This window comes from Fusarium redolens, assembly GCF_020744475.1.
Source record: "Fusarium redolens strain MPI-CAGE-AT-0023 chromosome Unknown BKA55scaffold_11, whole genome shotgun sequence".
Classification (NCBI taxonomy): Eukaryota; Fungi; Ascomycota; class Sordariomycetes; order Hypocreales; family Nectriaceae; genus Fusarium; species Fusarium redolens.
Window position 1 is genome coordinate 467,930 of NW_025763674.1, and position 17,102 is coordinate 485,031.

A 17,102-nucleotide genomic window follows, 5' to 3' on the forward strand; every position below is an offset into this window, starting at 1 on the left:
TACTGATTAGAATAGACGTCTGAACTTGACATAAATTGAAGGTGTTTTGCATTCTCCATATACCGTCTACCTCCACAATAACTCAGACCCTTCTTAAGGCATCGTTTTGTGCTTTTTTAGCACGCTGATGCCATCTTGTACCAGGTGCAAGGAACTCAAATACGTGCGGCACTCCAGGCCAGAGATGAAACTCGACCTCAACATCGTCCTCTAACAGTCTCCTCACAAACTCGAGATCCTCATCTCTGAACAAGTCCAATGTTCCAACGCCAACGTATGTAGACGGCAGCCCCTTGTAGCTTTTAGCCCTCGCTGGTGCTGCATAAGGCGAAACATCTGCGTCTGGCTTCCCAGCCTTGTCTTCACCAATATAAGCCTTCCATGCGAGTTCATTGTGTTGTGAGGTCCAAGTGGCGAGTTTGAGAAACTCAGCATCAGGAGGGTGACAGGTCCTGTCGTCTAGCTCAGGATATATAGCCATTAGCTTTGCAACCGGTGGATCGAGCTCCCTGTCCCTAGCCATAAGAACAGTCCCGACAGCTATACCTCCACCAGCGCTATTTCCTTTCACACATATCCGCTTCGGGTCGATGTTTAGCTCTTCTGAATGCTCTATAAGGTACTTGAGACTTGCGAAGCTATCCTCTACTGCTGCAGGGTAAGCATGCTCAGGCGCAAGACGATAGTCAACCGCGAACACTGGCCTTTCAATTTCGAGCGCTATGGCGGCATTGGTTCCTCCACATATCTCCACGGTACCCGAGACAAAACCGCCACCATGCATTACAAGAATTGCAGGTTGTGGTTCTTTCGCTGTAAGGACTTCTGGTGTTGCATAGCGGCGAAGGAGTATCTGGGCGCCATCATAACTCTTAACCGTATAATCTGTCTGTTCAACGATATCAGAAGAGGGTGCCATGGGAAACACTTTGGCAAAGAGAGCGTGGTTGTTGCATCGCATCTCGAAGGCCGTCTCAGGGGGAGCTGGAGGGCGGCCAGATTTGATAAGAGCCAGGGCCTCAGCGAATTCAGTGTCATATTGAACAGGCATGACGAGGTAGTAGATTTGTTATAATCGTAATTGTTGAGTTTTCTGTTTGACTCGAGAGAACACTTACGGTTACTTAGGCCTTTATATACAACCGAGGCTGAAGGTTGAGCTGCTGTGAGGGGTACTTTCAACTCTAACATTGCCTGTATAGAGTCGGCAATGGAGGAATAACATCACCCATCGGAACCATTAACCCGAGCGATTTTGTCATCACGGCAAAACGAATTCACCGTAGACATGAAGCTGGGGTTGAAGAAGTCAAGAGGTTCTTTATATAATTGGCTGGTTCGTACGGTTCTCGTTTGGACAGCTTACTGTACTCAAAGATGCCAGGGATGCTTGTAGCGCTACATTGTAGTTCATTGGATGTGTAGGCAACTGATTTGATAAGATTAGATCCCAGAGATAGAAATAGTGCCACGATTCAGGCTTGGGTCTCAGACATTTCTTCCAGTGCCCTGCCTGCTACTGGTCTGTCGTCATAGAGTCAGATGAGAGAGAGGTTCAATTGCTGTTCCTTTGTCTTGAACAATTATGATTTTCATTCGCCTCTTGAATCATATTTAGCCCAAATAAGTCGCAACTGAAAATGTGCTTAGGCAGCTATTATTGAGAAGTCAATGGAGACTTTTGGAATCAAATGGCGTGCCGTAAGGCGTCACGTGATGCTATCGGTGGATGACAAGCCCCGAGACGCCGGTCCATACAGTACTAAGCGTGGCGTGGGCCAAACCCATCGATTACTTCGACGAAAAGTACAGATCGCGACTTGCAGGTTGCAACCAAGAAATTGGGAAATTTAGCCACTCGGCGGGCAGACAACCGCAAACACTCGAATAGAGCCAAATATTTCATCTAATGATATAGTTCAGACTCAACAATACTCCTCAGATCGAGATACACCTATCTCGACCCCTTTCGCCCACCATGGCACCCCTCGTCGACAACCCCCAGATCAAGCACGCCGAGCTGCTGCGCCCGTTGTCATTCCATTTTCACGCATACATCTGGCCCTTTACTATTATCTGGCCTATCTTCTTCGCCTTTTACTTGACCCCGAGCTCTACGAAAAGTACATTGGTGCGGAGGAATGGACTGTCGTTTGGGTTGGAACTATCATCACTCTGCAGTCTCTCGTCTGGCTTAGCACACACTGGAGTGTTGATCTTGAGGGCAAGTTCAAGGCCTCCAAGGCAAAGGATATTGAGGATGCGGAGTTGATCAAGGTTATTCCCATTGCAAACGCCGGTTCCGCCGAGATTTGCAAGCTTATTCGTGATAAGGTGGGGAGATTGTGATATTCAGAAACAGCTCAAATTACTAACATCGTCGTTGCAGGCTGGTGGCAAGCTTAACACTTCGTTCCTCTTCCAGAAGCGTCGTTTCCTCTACGATCCAACTACCAAATCTTTCACCACTCTCAAGTACGATATCGATACCGAGCCTAAGCCTTCAATCGGCCACTTCCAGACTTCAAAGGGTATCCAGACTCAGACTGAGTTGTCGCGAATTGAGCAGCACTATGGCAAGAACGCTTTCGATATTCCCGTTCCCACCTTCACCGAGCTCTTCAAGGAGCACGCAGTCGCCCCGTTCTTCGTCTTCCAGATTTTCTGTGTTGGACTTTGGATGCTTGATGAGTACTGGTACTATTCACTCTTTACTCTCTTCATGCTTGTCGTGTTTGAGAGTACTGTCGTCTGGCAGCGTCAGCGCACCCTAAACGAATTTCGCGGCATGAGCATCAAGCCCTACGATATGTGGGTGTTCCGTCTGGGCAAGTGGACCGAGGTGCAGAGCGACGAGCTTCTCCCTGGCGACCTTGCCTCTGTCAACCGAACCAAGGAGGACAGCGGTGTTGCTTGTGATATGCTCTTGGTCGAAGGTACTGCTATTGTTAACGAGGCTATGCTTTCCGGTGAGAGTACTCCTCTCCTCAAGGACTCCATCCAACTTCGACCCTCCGATGCTCCTCTGGACGCTGAAGGTCTTGATAAGAACGCTTTCTTGTGGGGTGGTACCAAGGTTCTCCAGATCACCCACGGAAACCCTGACCAGGAGAAGCCCAAGCTTTCCTCCGGTGTTCCACCTCCTCCGGATAACGGCGCTATGGCCATCGTCATGAAGACTGGTTTCGAGACTTCCCAGGGTAACCTGGTTCGAACTATGATCTACTCCACTGAGCGAGTCTCTGCCAACAACGCCGAGGCTCTCTTCTTCATTCTGTTCCTTCTGATCTTCGCCATTGCTGCCGCTTGGTATGTTTGGGATGAGGGTGTTCGCAAGGATCGCAAGCGCTCTAAGCTCATGCTCGACTGTGTCTTGATCGTTACCAGTGTCGTTCCTCCTGAGCTTCCCATGGAGCTTAGTCTTGCCGTCAACACCAGCTTGGCAGCTCTGGCTAAGTTGGCTATTTTCTGTACTGAACCTTTCCGAATTCCATTCGCCGGTCGTGTTGATGTGGCTTGCTTTGACAAGACCGGTACCCTGACTGGTGAAGATCTCGTTGTCGAGGGTATTGCTGGTCTGGCTCTTGGACACGAAGATGAGATCAAGGACACCAAGGAGGAGGACGGTGCTCACTCAACCATGACTCCTGTCACAGAGGCTTCTCTTGAAACTAAGTTGGTTCTTGCCACCGCCCACGCCCTTGTCAAGCTTGACGAGGGAGATATTGTCGGTGATCCCATGGAAAAGGCTACACTGACCTCTCTTGGCTGGACTCTTGGTCGCAATGACACTCTTATGAGCACCAACAAGGCTGGCAGCACACACGGCACCGTTCAGATCAAGCGTCGATTTCAGTTCTCTTCTGCTCTCAAGCGTCAGAGCTCTGTTGCCATGGTTCACGGAAACGATATCAAGACCGGCCACAAGATCAAGGGTACTTTCGCTGGCGTCAAGGGTGCGCCCGAGACCATCCAGAAGATGCTCAAGGTTATCCCCGACGACTACGAAGAGACTTACAAGTACTTCACTCGCAAGGGTTCTCGTGTTTTGGCTCTCGCATACAAGCAGCTCACCATTGATACTGAACTTGGTTCTGGAAAGATCAACGACTTAAAGCGAGAGAAGGTTGAATCTGACTTGACATTCGCCGGTTTCCTCGTCCTGCACTGCCCTCTCAAGGATGATGCCAAGGAGGCTGTCCAGATGTTGAACGAGAGCAGCCACCGCGTGGTCATGATTACTGGAGACAACCCCCTTACCGCCGTCCATGTCGCTCGTGAGGTTGAAATCGTCGATCGTGACGTTCTCATTCTTGATGCCCCTGAAGATAACTCCAACGGTGATAAGCTCGTCTGGAAGAGTGTTGATGATAAGGTCAGCATCAAGGTCGACCCCACCAAGCCCATCGACCCCGAGATCATTCGCTCCAAGGATATCTGTGTTACCGGTTATGCTCTTGCAAAGTTCAAGGGACAAGTTGCTTGGAATGAGATTCTGCGCCACACCTGGGTCTACGCTCGTGTTTCTCCCAAGCAAAAGGAGGATATTCTCCTTGGTCTCAAGGATATGGGTTACTACACTCTGATGGCTGGAGACGGTACCAACGATGTTGGTGCTTTGAAGCAGGCTCACATTGGTATTGCTCTGCTGAACGGAACTCCTGAAGATCTCACCCGTATCGCCGAACATTCCCGCAACACCAAGATGAAGGAGATGTATCAGAAGCAATGTGATCTCATGAAGCGCTTCAACCAACCCAATCCTCCCGTTCCTGCTATGATTGCCCACCTTTACCCCCCTGGACCTCAGAACCCTCAATTCCAGAAGGCTATCGAGCGTGAGGCTCAAAAGAAGAACGTCAGCCCTGAGGAATACGCCAAGTCTCAAGGCTTCGATTTCGAGACCATCACTTCTCCTGGCGCTCAGGCTCTAATGGATGCTGGCCCTCACGCTAACCGTCAAGGCGAGGCTGCTAAGAAGGCTGCCGGTTTTGCTGACAAGCTTGCGTCCGGTATGATGGAAGCTGAATTGGGAGATGACGAGCCCCCTACTCTCAAGCTCGGTGATGCCTCAGTTGCTGCCCCTTTCACATCCAAACTTCGAAACGTCGTCGCAGTCCCCAACATCATCCGCCAGGGTCGTTGCACTCTCGTCGCCACTATCCAGATGTACAAGATTCTTGCTCTCAACTGTCTTATTACCGCCTACTCCTTGTCCGTCTTGTACCTTGAGGGTATCAAGTTTGGTGACACACAGTACACCATCAGTGGTATGCTCATGTCGGTTTGCTTCCTTAGCATTTCTCGCGCTCGTGTCGTTGAGGGCCTTAGCAAGGAACGTCCTCAGCCTAACATCTTCAACGTTTACATCATCGGCTCTATTCTGGGACAGTTTGCTGTTCACATCGTCACTCTGATCTACATCGCCCGACTTTGCGATAGACTTGCTCCGTAAGTTAACACTCTATTCTTCATGACTTGATATAATAGCTAACATTTTACAGTCGCTCTGAGGATGTTGATCTTGAGGCTGATTTTGCCCCATCTCTGCTCAACTCTGCCGTCTACCTTCTCCAGCTTATCCAGCAAATCTCCACCTTCGCCATCAACTACCAGGGCCGTCCCTTCCGTGAGTCTCTCTCTGAGAACAAGGGTATGTTCTACGGTATCGTCGGTGTCTCCGGACTTGCTTTTGCCTGTGCTCTCGAGCTCTTCCCCGATATCAACGAGGGTATGAAGCTTGTTCCTTTCTCGGACGAGTTCAAGACCAATATGACAGCCGTCATGGTCATCGACTACGCTGCTTGCTGGATCATCGAGGTCAGCTTGAAGAAGTTCTTCAGCGACTACCGGCCCCGCGATATTGCCGAGCGACGACCCGAGCAGCTGGAGAGGGAGGCTGTCCGTCGTGCCGCCGCGCAGAAGAAGAAAGAAGAGGAGGAGGAGAAGAAGAGACTCGAGAAGGTTGCCGAGTTTGAACGTAAGGTTGAGGAGCGACGGAGAAAGATCGAGGAGTGGCGAGCTGGAAGGACTTAATAGTCTTACTCAATCATAATGAGATGGTTGAGGGTTTGGTTTAGATCTCATGGGAGGCTTTAGAGTAAGCATATTATTATAGACAGGAGGGAAATATTAGGGATGGGCAGGCTGGAGAAGCTACCAGTCTGCTAAGTTGTAGGTGTATACTATTGATGGGGTAGACTTGATCATATGAACGCAACCAATTGTTTTAATTGTACTTGAGGCTCAAAGTGGCCATTCGTTTGCCCAAGGCTATGATTGTAACGTTATAATGGCTAGTTAATATTACTGACTCCAGAAACTCACTACTCCTAATTGTAGTACCAGTATTCGCTTGCTAGCTAAATTCAGTCACTGAGCACACAGTATCTTGGGGTATTTTTTTCATTCATTGCTATAGTACAGACACAGACCGGATACCCAAGTCTATTGAGGCGGTAGAACAGTAGGAAGAAAAGCATGGGTATATCAATCGCTCATACACCCCGGTTCTTGTTCCCAATTCTCACACGAAAGACATCCGTACTGAGAGTTTACCTCTATCCTTTTTTCCCCTTTTCGCCACATCACCCAGTTCTTTTTAAGCTAGGCCGTTCTCTAAGCTCGCAGTGAGCTCAGAAACCATTTATTTGGGAGGGTTGGAGGCAACGAAGGCAACACCCTTCTCGATGTTCTTCTTGAGGTCGACGAGAGCAGCCTCAACGAGCTTCTCCTCGTTGGCATCGAGCTTGCCGAGAGGGTGGATCTTCTCAACACCCTCAGGGCCGAGCTCAACCTTGGAGCTGAAGAACTCAATACCCTGGTCCTTGTAGAGAGGAGACTCGACGAAAGAGGGCTCAATGACACCCTTCTCGCCCTGGACAGCGCGGAGGATGGAGTCAGCCATGCGGGCACCAGCCATGGCCATGGAGAGAGTGGCAGAGCCAGCACCGTCCTTGGCCTTGACAACCTCATCACCACCGAACTGGACACGCTTGACAAGCTCAGCGTTGGAGGAGAGGTCGGGATGGTTGGACTGAGAGAAAAGAGGGACGATGGTGACGCCGGAGTGGCCACCGACAACGGTGATGTTCTCGTCCTTGGGGTCGGTGCCCTTGATCTCGGAAACGAATCGGGAGGCACGGACAACATCGAGGGTGGTGACACCGAAGAGGGTCTTGGGGTTGTAGACACCCTCAGCCTTGAAAACCTCCTTGACGATGGGGACGGTAGAGTTGACGGGGTTGGAGATGATCAGGAGCTTGGCCTTGGGAGCAGCCTGAGCAGCGGCCTTGGCGAGGTCGCGGACGATGGAGGCGTTGGTGTTGAAGAGATCGTCACGGGTCATGCCGGGCTTGCGGGGAACACCAGCGGGGATGAGGACAACCTCGGCACCAGAGAGAGCATCCTTGAGGCCGGCAGCGTTGGGCTCGTAGCCCTTGACGGTGGACTTGGTGTTGACGTGGGAGATGTCAGCAGCAACACCTGGATTTAATTTGTTAGCTGGTGGCCCAGATCTGGCTGAGGTGGCAACATAGGCGAATTGAGTTTGAGCGAACGTGGTCGACATGACCGTTACTCGATCCTCGTCTATGCCCAATTCGCAATTGTGTTTGCCCTCGACCAAAAGAATTTGCTGGTATCGTTACGTACCGGGTCCGCCACGGATATCGTAGAGAGCGAGGTCAGTGACGCGGGGGTTCATCTTGAGGAGAAGAGAGAGAGGCTGGCCAATGCCACCGGCAGCACCAAGAACGGTGACCTTGGAGAGCTATAGAAGACATGTCAGTACTTGTTGGAAGCATTGAAGCTGTTTCAGCTGTTCTGAGGCTCAAGTCTAATTTCATGATGGCTTCTCAACAGCCGGGCCGGTGTCGGTCGGTGAAGAGGAAAAAACACAAAGTGGCACAGATCGGTGCGCTCATGAGTGAGGGCATTAACTTACATCACGGGCGGTGGCCGAGAAAGCACGGCGCTGGATACGAGAAGCGGCGAACATTTTTGCGATTGATTAACTCTTCAATTGGAGAAAAGGGTAAAAAAGGACGGGATGCGGGTGGAAAGAAGAAGAAGTTGGCGATGAGCACTTTAAATACGGGGAGGGAGAACCGGAAGGAGGAGGATGGGGAAGCTCCAGTGCGACGCAATTCAAGGCATGTTATGCCCCTTTCGGCTTAGCGTATCGAGCTGAGGGGCCGGAGCGGAGGAGGCTCGGAATTTCGATTTTTTGGGAAGACACGGAAAATTGGACAAGAACGTCTTATATAATAGAATACCTATTATTATCATATAGTAAATCTCTCTACTTTTACAATTTCTGATTGTCCATATATGCTCGGAGGAAATTTAGAAGTCTCAAGGTTGTTGTGCGCTGAAAACCACTTTGCCTAGGCCATCTGATCACTGGATCTTGGGTGGAATATGTCCGTAAATCAAGCATTAGTTAACCATCCTGGCTGTCTGGTTGGCTCGCTTCGACATCATTCACTCATCCATTCATCCGGTACTGTAAGTATAGCTCTTCAACTTACACCGAAATGCTGGATTTATGGGATCCATGCCCTGTGAACATCCAGAATAAAGCGGATCAATGGCTGTAGGCTTGCAGAACCACATGATGGTTCATATATCAGGTTCCTACGGGTGCCTCGGAAAGAGAGAATAGCTGCCATAAAACAATTGCACGTGTACGCAGTACGGGAAAAGAACCGAGCACCAATAGCCTGCTGCATTCATGGCGAAAGTATTTCTTAGCTGATCCAGCTAGGTGAACAACTGCCAAAGTCAGTCAAAGTTGACTGAAAAGATACTTCTCAAGACACAGGATGGAACAAAGGAAGACCTTAATAAAGGAACAAACGCGGTTGTTTAGTTACGAAATGGCAGATCCGTCAATATGGAGGGACTGAAGGGCAAAAGTCGGCGTGTGAGTCAGCAAACAGAATGCTCTTAAACCTTGGAGGGGCTAAGATGTTTGGTGGGGGAGCTTCAAAGCTATCTTCTTCAACGACGTCAACATTCCATTTTCAACAATTTTCACCCTTTCACCGTTAACGAAAAGAAGACAGTCGCCTAACCACACTGAAGAATTAGAAAGTCCTGAGAACCCCCCATTCTGTCACGAGAACAACGAGCCATGTCGATCGCACAGCTCTCGCAGCTGTTACCGCTTCCCGACGAGGAGCTTAAGCAGGTCCTCGATTACGGCTCGACTCTCTCCACAACAGAAGCTGCAGAGCATTTTGGAAACCTTCTAGGAGACTCTCCCCAAGCCATCGATTTTATATCGTCGTTTAACTCCCGACGGCAAACTTCGGCGCCTGGGAGCTCGTTGTACTCCAATGCCGCTGCACCGGCTGAACCCGAAGCACAGAATATCGAGGCCGTGCCCAGGACGAAACGACAACCAAAAAAGAAGAAGGCAAATATTCACACACCGCAGGCAAGACAAGTTAACGACTATGCTGCGCCTGCGGGTACAACATACAGCAAGAAGGACCTGAGCCTTGACTACATTCCTCAGCGTTCGAGCGCTCCCAGCAGTAACAATGCTTCACGATCGAACACGCCGAAACCAGACCCAAAGCCTGTCGCGAAGCCTCCGCCTAAACAGCATGCCTCAGCTGGTTATCTTATAGGGGAAGGACCACCGAAATCTAAGCCTAAGTCTACGCCTGTATCACGAAGTTCTACACCAAAGCCAGCTACAAGCACAAAGATATCTATAGCTGGAGGCTTGCCGATGGCTGGAGCCTCGACTGCTATTTCTGATCTGGACGCTGCTATCAGGGCGCTTGAAATTTCGACAAATCCCACACTGGAGAATTCCAAGTCTAGGAAGTGCAATTGCGTCGCTACACGACACCCTCTTCAAGGCGCTGCGCCAAATTGTCTCTCATGCGGCAAGGTGATATGCATGAAGGAAGGTCTCGGACCTTGCACATTCTGCGGCAGCCCTCTTTTGACGCCAGATGACGTCCAAGCTATGGTCCGGGAGCTCAAGGATGAGCGAGGTCGCGAACGAATGGCAGCTAACCGAGACGCCAACCGCCGTGCTGACGTTGCCAAGACCCCAGCGCCGTTTACTCAACCACGCGGCAACGACGGCGCTTCACTAAGCGACGCTGAAGCCAAGGCTCGTGCGCATCGCGACAAGCTTCTCAATTTTCAAGCACAAAATGCCAGGCGAACGACAGTCCGCGATGAGGCTGCTGATTTTGATGTCGGCGGAGCGCTTACAGGGACAGGCAGCATGTGGGCAACCCCTGAGGAGAGAGCGCGAGAACTGAAGCGTCAACAGAAAGTGCTCCGAGAAATGGAGTGGAACGCGCGGCCAGAATACGAGAAGCGAAAGCAAGTTGTGAGTATTGACGTGGTTGGCGGCAAGGTTGTTCGCAAGATGGCAGCGGTCGAACGACCCGTGACTCCTGAGTCCGAGGAAGACCCTGTCGACGATGGCGCACTTGGGGAGACCTCAGCGAACAAGAACAGTGGAAGAGGCGGCGGAGCCTTCAGCGGAAATCCTCTGTTGGGAGCGTTGATTAAGCCTGTGTTTGATGCCAAGGGCAAGGGTGCGGAAGTTGAGGGAAGAGAATCGAGAAAGAAGAAGGGATGGCAGAGAGTCCAGCATGATCTGAATAACAACGAGGAAGTGATCTTGGATGGAGGCGTTCAAGGGCATGATAGAAGTGATGAGCCAGCTTGTGGATGATACGGACAGCCATGATGAAGCTCATTTCCGGGGTAGATAGACATGTTCATATCATGATAGACTCAGCGCAAAGACTCGTCTGCTAAATTATGGTAGCAATGAAAACTGCAATAAAAGACTTAAATACCTTGCATTCGAAAGAGTTCTCCCTTTCATGTCATTTCCCAGCCGGTACTGTAGCTGCCGTTAGAAATGGCCAATGTTTATTACACACAATCATAATGATCTACTATTGCCACGTGATCTCGCGTCATCAACGTCTCTGGCTGGCCCAAGCGTGTCATGGGGTCCCATTGAATGAGGGGGACAGACGAAGTTGGGGTTACAGGGGTGAGGTCATTGCTGGCGTACTCGTTCGTCTGCATTCGAGCTGAGGTATGATATCGAAAATGATTTGCTACAGTGCCATGTACTGTTCTACTCCAACAATCATGTCGTGAATGTTTTTTACTGATGCCTACGCGCGTTGCGCAAGCTTATCTTCCTTCATTTCTCAAATGTCCTCCCAAAACCTTGCAGCGCCACGCGGCTTTTTGTATTTTTGAGGTGCATGAGTGGGAATGAGGTCTTTAATGGACACCTCAGATCATGGCCCTCTCGTTTTTGCCATCACACCGTTGAAGTACCTATTAAACGCTCCCGTCCGCATCATCGTATGTATCTCTTCCGTTGTGACATTATTTGAGCACGCGACCCGACTGGCTTGTGTCACTGAGGAGATGATAAACTCAGTGCTGTGACTTCAGCGGATGAACGCCCTGCAAGTTGCCCGAGGACAACCCTGCAGCCACTAAAGCTTAGTGTATCTTTAGCAGATTTCGGGTCTGGGCTTGGCTTGTCGGGTCCCCATGCAGGCGCACATTTTAAGGTATTTTCTGTGCTCGAGTCAAGCCAAGTCGCGTATCAGACCGCGTTGAGGCCATGCCAAACCACAAACCAACAGTGCAGGCAGGTGTAAAATGGCAACCTAATTCAGTACCTAGACTTACTGCAACTTATATCTGTCTTTTGTTCCTTGCTCAATTTTAATTTTATCACTTTCGTCGCTCATTTAATTATAGCTTCATGACGAATAATAGTAAATAAACAAGACAACATTGGATATCACATCAAATCGTCAAAACCCAATTATTCCCTAGCTCCCTTGGTGGCCCGGATTTCCCGCCGCGTGGTCAGTCTCAGCATCTGTCTAGACCCTAGACCCTTCTCTCTGGGGCCCTCTAACGTGTCGGTCGCCCTCCACTTCAGTTGTCGGTCTGCACTCTCCAGCACCTAAAAGTGAGGGTTCACTTGTACAGCGGATCTACTACCCCAAGTTAGAGGCTTACACGTTCTGGAATCCCTCCAATTGTGGTCCCTCTTCAGCGACTCGATCTTGGCCCTAACAACGTTCACAACTCCAAACCTGGAGGCTTCCTATTCCCGTCATGAGTCCCAATCAGCCTTTGGTTGAAATTGCGCTGGATAACAATCGCATTGCGCCTCCTCCCCCGTTCAAGACGGCAGATACCCGACTGGACGCTCCCACTGAGACAGCACCAGCGACAGTGACGGGAGCGCGACAAGGTGGGGATTTCGCGGTACCACCCCGGCCGACGCGCTCTCGCGAGCCTCCCACCCAAACCCGATTGCATCGATAACGCCTACGCCAACGCCAACTGCTGCGCCTGCCAGCGATATTGCTGTTGATTCAACAGCTGGAACTACAACCGCCCATGCCGTTGTTGTCGCAGCTATCGCCAAAATGCAGCGCAAATCTTCCATCGACCATGACGATGGCTCTACACAGAGCCATCCTCACTCAAACACCGATTCGCAAGAGACCACCATGACCACTTCCACAGATCCCGCATTCACACCCCCAGCCAGCGATGCCAGCAACTGTGCACCTGGTCCGTCAAGTCAGGACAGTCAGTTGTTACAACTGTCGGAGATTGCTGCTGCTCAGCATAGAATCGCGACAGATCCCACAAATTCACGGAAGCGGATGGCCGATGGAGAGGTTAAAAGCCGGACAGATAGCCAAAGTCCCGTGAAGGGCCATTCAAGAAACCCAAGCGCTGTGAGCAGGACATCCGCAGCGGGTGGCCGCATTGGAGAGGTATGTCGAATGCGATCTAACGAGAACCGCGTCTCCGTTCAAAGACGTGCTCAATCGCTTGTGAAGTCACGACTAACACGCTTGTTCTAGTTGTCCAACGAGTTAAAAACGCGTCTATCATATGCCATGGTCAAAGTCAATAAGGGTTGGCAGTCAAACTCACTTGAAGAAGTCGAGAATATGGCGTCCCAAGCTGCATCTCCAGTCTCGAGCACATCTACTATACATCACCGACAGGGTTCCTCGGCCAGCCCTCGAATACCCATGAGCAAGCCACCTTCTTCGTCAGCTCCTCTACCGCAACCATACGGCTCTGCTAGCCAACGACGAAAATCAAATACACCGCCAAGTTCTTCGTGGAACAAGCCTGCACTTGCGCCTCCAGCACCTATTCGGCCTTCAGTTCTCGTACCTAACTCCCACGCGAACCCGCGCCGCAACTCACACCCCAATCGAACTCCGAATATGTTGTCACATTCTCATTCCGCTTCACCTCACACACCTGGTCAACCCTCAACTGTGCCGCATGGACCCAAATCACGCATCATGGGCGACCCAGTTCTCATGTCACCGCATCAAAACGTTAGGGAACAAGATGCTATTGAGACTTTGCTGTTCATGAGCAGTCCAGGCAACTCTGCCAATCTGAAGCACGCTTTCTCCCCTACAGGATCACCAGGGCCCAACGCTGGCATGGCTCGACCTCCGCCTCCACGACACGCGTTGCCTTCAGGACCGAGAAAACCGCTTCCCACATCACAACGGCAGCCTCAGCAAACGCGAAAGGCTCCTTACGATAAATCACCCATGGCTCCGCCACCTGGATCGCCAATGGATCTGGATTCACCACAGCAACATTATGCTGCACAGAACCGGATAGCACCCAGAAGGCGAACCATTGGTAGCCGGAGTCAATTGAGAGGGACGCTCTCGTTGCCAAGTGGTATTGGGCTAGGGAGCGGGAAAACAAGAAAACCATTGAGAGATGAGGATATAGAAAGGATGCTGGATAAGGCGAGCGTGGAGGCAGCCGACAGCTCTGATGATGAGGAGATTTTAATTCCGAGACGGGCTGTCGCGGGAGTCATGCAGTCATAAGGGGATGATATATATGTGTGGTCATAATAGGCGCCGCTCGTTCGGGTTGCCTTATCACGTAAGGGTATGCTATTCGCAGGCATCTTCACGCCACGCTTGGACCTAGCGACTTGTCATATTATGCTCTTATGAGACCCAAGATACGAGGGTGTCAGGAGCTGGTCACTGTTGGTGCAGGATGGCATGAGAGGAGTTACGGAGCGGCTGGGCACTCGCGGCCTTGGGATATTATATTGGTCTGTGTTGGTCTACAGACCAGCTTGTTCAACTACGGTATGGTGCATCTGACCATGGTTGGCTATTCATTTGTGCATAATGGGATGGTAGTACCTCTTGCATAACGGCACGAGATGATTCATATGTCCCGCGATATCACGAATATCGCCATGAGAAAGTTGGCGTTTGAGGCAATTGGTTTCATATATATATAGCGCTGTGGCGCCTATCAATACCACATTGCATGCGTGGTCCGACTCACTCCACTGAAGACTTCACCAAGGTTGTGGACACGTGCTTGAGGTATACCGATATTTGGCCACTTCAACTGGGCTGAGTCACGAACTGACCGATCAAAAGAGAACGTGGTTTATTTTGGTCTTATGTGTGCGAAGTCGCGCTTGTGGTCAGAAGCCATTTGGGTTTCACCTGGATAACCCTAGCCAGATTTACACTCTGATATTGCATATAACGCCTGCCCCTAACGCCTAACGAAGATTCCCGCCCAGTCATATGTCACATCTCATTCTTGGTTTTTGTACTCTAAGAAAACCATCACCAAACCCTGCCAGTCTGTGCTGGTCTGATATACTCGGTGATGCTCACAGCAACTGAGCTTGCTGGCCTGGAAGAGTCGTATGCACTGCCAGGCAAGCCCAGATAACTACTCTGCGTGCGCCCCGGTCGACTCATAAGGAAATCTGTGCCGCTAGTTCTTCGACTCGCAGGCGTTGCTCTGTGCTCGAGCTCAGCCCATGCAGCAGCAGACCTTCGGCGTCGAGCATCTGAGCCAGTTGCAGCGTCGGCCAAGAAGAGAGTATAGTCGTTGGTGCTCTCGGTGCTTGACTCACTCGAGAGAGCGATACTACGTCTGGCAGTCAGGGCATTGAGGGCTCGTTCCCGATGGTCCACGTCGAGCTCATCGTCTATGCCGAAGCTTCTGGTAGTCCTGTTGGTGCGAAGGTTGTATGAGCAGAGGGTTGTCTCATCTGCCTCTGCCATCATGGTGAGGCGGTTGGAAGCTGTCTTTGAGAAGTCGCTGGCGGCGTGTCGGGGAACATAAGCACCCCCATAGGCGGGATACGTGGGAGATTGAGGCGAAGAGTCATCATGGTCGAATTGGTTCGCAGCTGAGATAGACCAGAAACGAGAGGCTCGTCTGGAAAAGCGAGATTGTGTTGGTGGTTGAACCTACAAAGATATGTGAGAAAGGAGCATTGCGAGAGGAGCTGGGGGCTTATTACCTCTTGAGGAATCACTTGTACGGTGTCATCGTCTTCACTGTCATCATATAGGCGAACAGAGTTGGCACGTAGTCTGGAACTAAGAGAAAGTCGGCGAGAAATGATGGAAAAGAACGACTTCTTGGGTGATTGATTGTTTGGGAGAGACTTGGATCGTTGGGTTCGTCGAGACTTCATCATGGCGACGATTGATTGATGTTGAAGAAAAGGAGTGTGATGTGGTATACAAGTTGAAAAAGAGAAAGAAAATGAAAGAATGTTAAACGTGATGTGTATCAAAGTGAGACACTATCAACCGCGCTCCCTCTTCTGTTCGTTCCTCTTGAGAACGGGTTGGGCAAAGGCTCGAGTTTATATCCACAGGGCCCCTGCATTTTCCCATATTCTACGAAGTAACCTCCCCCCATTTCAACAGTTGGTTTGAGAGGATATAAGCTTTAGGCTAGACTCTTTGGGCGAGGGATGTGGTACGGCTTCGACCGACGCCACGGCCTGCCTGTTCTAGGGGCGGGATGTTTGTTCGTGCCTGATTTAGAGTTGAGAGTTTTATTAGGCGCTTTGAAGTGTCTATATTGTTTCTAATTATGAGATGTGTTAAACAGATGATTCCGTGTTACGTGCAGCGGTTCTATTGGTGATATGATTCGATGCAGGGCTGCTTATTGTTTCGGATATAGAAATGTCAGGTGTTGTTGGTTCGTTGGTTCGCTTGGACCCTGAAACTTCTGAGACAGGTGTGACGCCTCATCACGACGATCTAGAAGCAAGGGTATTTGAAACAGCCTCTACCTTCTCGTCGCTTGTATGACGATAATGCAAATCATTCAGCATGAACCGTTGAATATTGCATTCAATGCCTTTAATTCGGCGACAATACTCCTGAGTTTTTCTAGCTCTAAGCCTTTAATAAGGGGAATATTCGTCGGATGTAGAAAAGAGGCCCGTGGAGAACTATTCAGTGTGGATGTCGAGGTTGACGCCGCATGGTCGAATGCGGAAGTGAACTATTGACGCTTTTGGCGTGGAGGCGATTTGGGAACTGAAAGGGGAATAACGCGGTTCAAGAGAATGTGTTTTAGGAGATTATCAAGCTGTTTGATGGACTTGCCAATATCCATCTTTCCGAAATATCGGGAAACCGTTCTATTCTGGAATGTAAGTTGGCCGTTGTGATAATAATCCTCAAACAGCCATCACCGATCTTTCTTCTCTCAACCTTTGACGTTCCTCTATTCTCATAATCCCCTGAACTGACTCAAACACACTCACAGAGAGGCGTCTCACACAAGCCCAACAGCCCTCATCCCTTACAAGCTTACCGATAAGGCTGTATCCAGCGGCGTTAAAGATAAGACGTGCTGTCACTGCAGATCATATGACCTGTGCCTGGCGTTTAGTTACCGGTTTGGTGTTTTGCGCTAGGAAACCGGCTCACCCGTCCTTCATTCCTTGCATCTTGGATGATCTGCTATCGCCAAGTCGAGACTTTGTGACTTGAACTACCGAAGTTTGTGGGCTGTGGCTGAGGAATTAGATGCAGGAACTTGAACTTTGACAATTTGCAATGGTAAGGAGTAACGGAACCTATTCTTCTGTTGCTTTTAATGTGTCAAAATGAAGCAATGTCGGTGTTGGTATTGTCGTAGATTCGTGATGATCCACTGATCTTCCTACCAACCAAATAAAGTGGCTCTAGGATACAATACAGTTTTGTATCTTGACACATGTCAGA

General features: G+C 50.2%; 5 protein-coding genes across 5 annotated transcripts; 2 read left to right on the top strand and 3 right to left on the bottom strand.

Annotated features, from left to right (window-relative positions):
• Positions 1–82: 82 nt before the first annotated feature.
• BKA55DRAFT_691990 (Alpha/Beta hydrolase protein) lies at positions 83–1,051 on the bottom strand (the record flags this gene model as incomplete). Its single annotated transcript, XM_046199703.1, has 1 exon — positions 83–1,051. The coding sequence occupies one exon, from the start codon at positions 1,049–1,051 to the stop codon at positions 83–85; it is 969 nt and encodes a 322-aa protein (XP_046047399.1).
• A 724-nt stretch (positions 1,052–1,775) lies between these two features.
• On the top strand, positions 1,776–6,275 carry BKA55DRAFT_573259 (uncharacterized protein). Its single transcript, XM_046193197.1, has 4 exons — positions 1,776–2,131; positions 2,182–2,334; positions 2,390–5,451; positions 5,505–6,275. The coding sequence occupies exons 1-4, from the start codon at positions 1,979–1,981 to the stop codon at positions 6,034–6,036; spliced, it is 3,900 nt and encodes a 1,299-aa protein (XP_046047400.1). The 5' UTR covers positions 1,776–1,978; the 3' UTR covers positions 6,037–6,275.
• BKA55DRAFT_573261 (lactate/malate dehydrogenase) lies at positions 6,276–8,167 on the bottom strand. Its single transcript, XM_046193198.1, has 3 exons — positions 7,946–8,167; positions 7,654–7,771; positions 6,276–7,485 (listed from the first exon to the last, which is right to left on the bottom strand). Exons 1-3 carry the CDS (start codon positions 7,997–7,999, stop codon positions 6,647–6,649), a joined length of 1,011 nt encoding a protein of 336 aa, XP_046047401.1. The 5' UTR covers positions 8,000–8,167; the 3' UTR covers positions 6,276–6,646.
• Positions 8,168–9,136: 969 nt separating this feature from the next.
• On the top strand, positions 9,137–10,711 carry BKA55DRAFT_691993 (putative zinc finger motif, C2HC5-type-domain-containing protein; the record flags this gene model as incomplete). Its single annotated transcript, XM_046199704.1, has 1 exon — positions 9,137–10,711. One exon carries the CDS (start codon positions 9,137–9,139, stop codon positions 10,709–10,711), a length of 1,575 nt encoding a protein of 524 aa, XP_046047402.1.
• Positions 10,712–14,681: 3,970 nt separating this feature from the next.
• Positions 14,682–15,550, bottom strand: BKA55DRAFT_541098 (uncharacterized protein; the record flags this gene model as incomplete). Its single annotated transcript, XM_046190344.1, has 2 exons — positions 14,682–15,317; positions 15,371–15,550. 2 exons carry the CDS (start codon positions 15,548–15,550, stop codon positions 14,682–14,684), a joined length of 816 nt encoding a protein of 271 aa, XP_046047403.1.
• Between the last annotated feature and the right edge of the window lie 1,552 nt (positions 15,551–17,102).

Coding starts and splice junctions, on each gene's coding strand:
- BKA55DRAFT_573261 (XM_046193198.1), bottom strand. CDS start 7,999: ATGTTCGCCGCTTCTCGTATCCAGCGCCGTGCTTTCTCGGCCACCGCC. Junction 7,772..7,945: donor TCTCGGCCACCGCCCGTGAT/GTAAGTTAATGC, acceptor TGTCTTCTATAG/CTCTCCAAGGTCACCGTTCT. Junction 7,486..7,653: donor CGATATCCGTGGCGGACCCG/GTACGTAACGAT, acceptor AATTAAATCCAG/GTGTTGCTGCTGACATCTCC.
- BKA55DRAFT_573259 (XM_046193197.1), top strand. CDS start 1,979: ATGGCACCCCTCGTCGACAACCCCCAGATCAAGCACGCCGAGCTGCTG. Junction 2,132..2,181: donor GCTCTACGAAAAGTACATTG/GTGCGGAGGAAT, acceptor ATCACTCTGCAG/TCTCTCGTCTGGCTTAGCAC. Junction 2,335..2,389: donor GCAAGCTTATTCGTGATAAG/GTGGGGAGATTG, acceptor TCGTCGTTGCAG/GCTGGTGGCAAGCTTAACAC.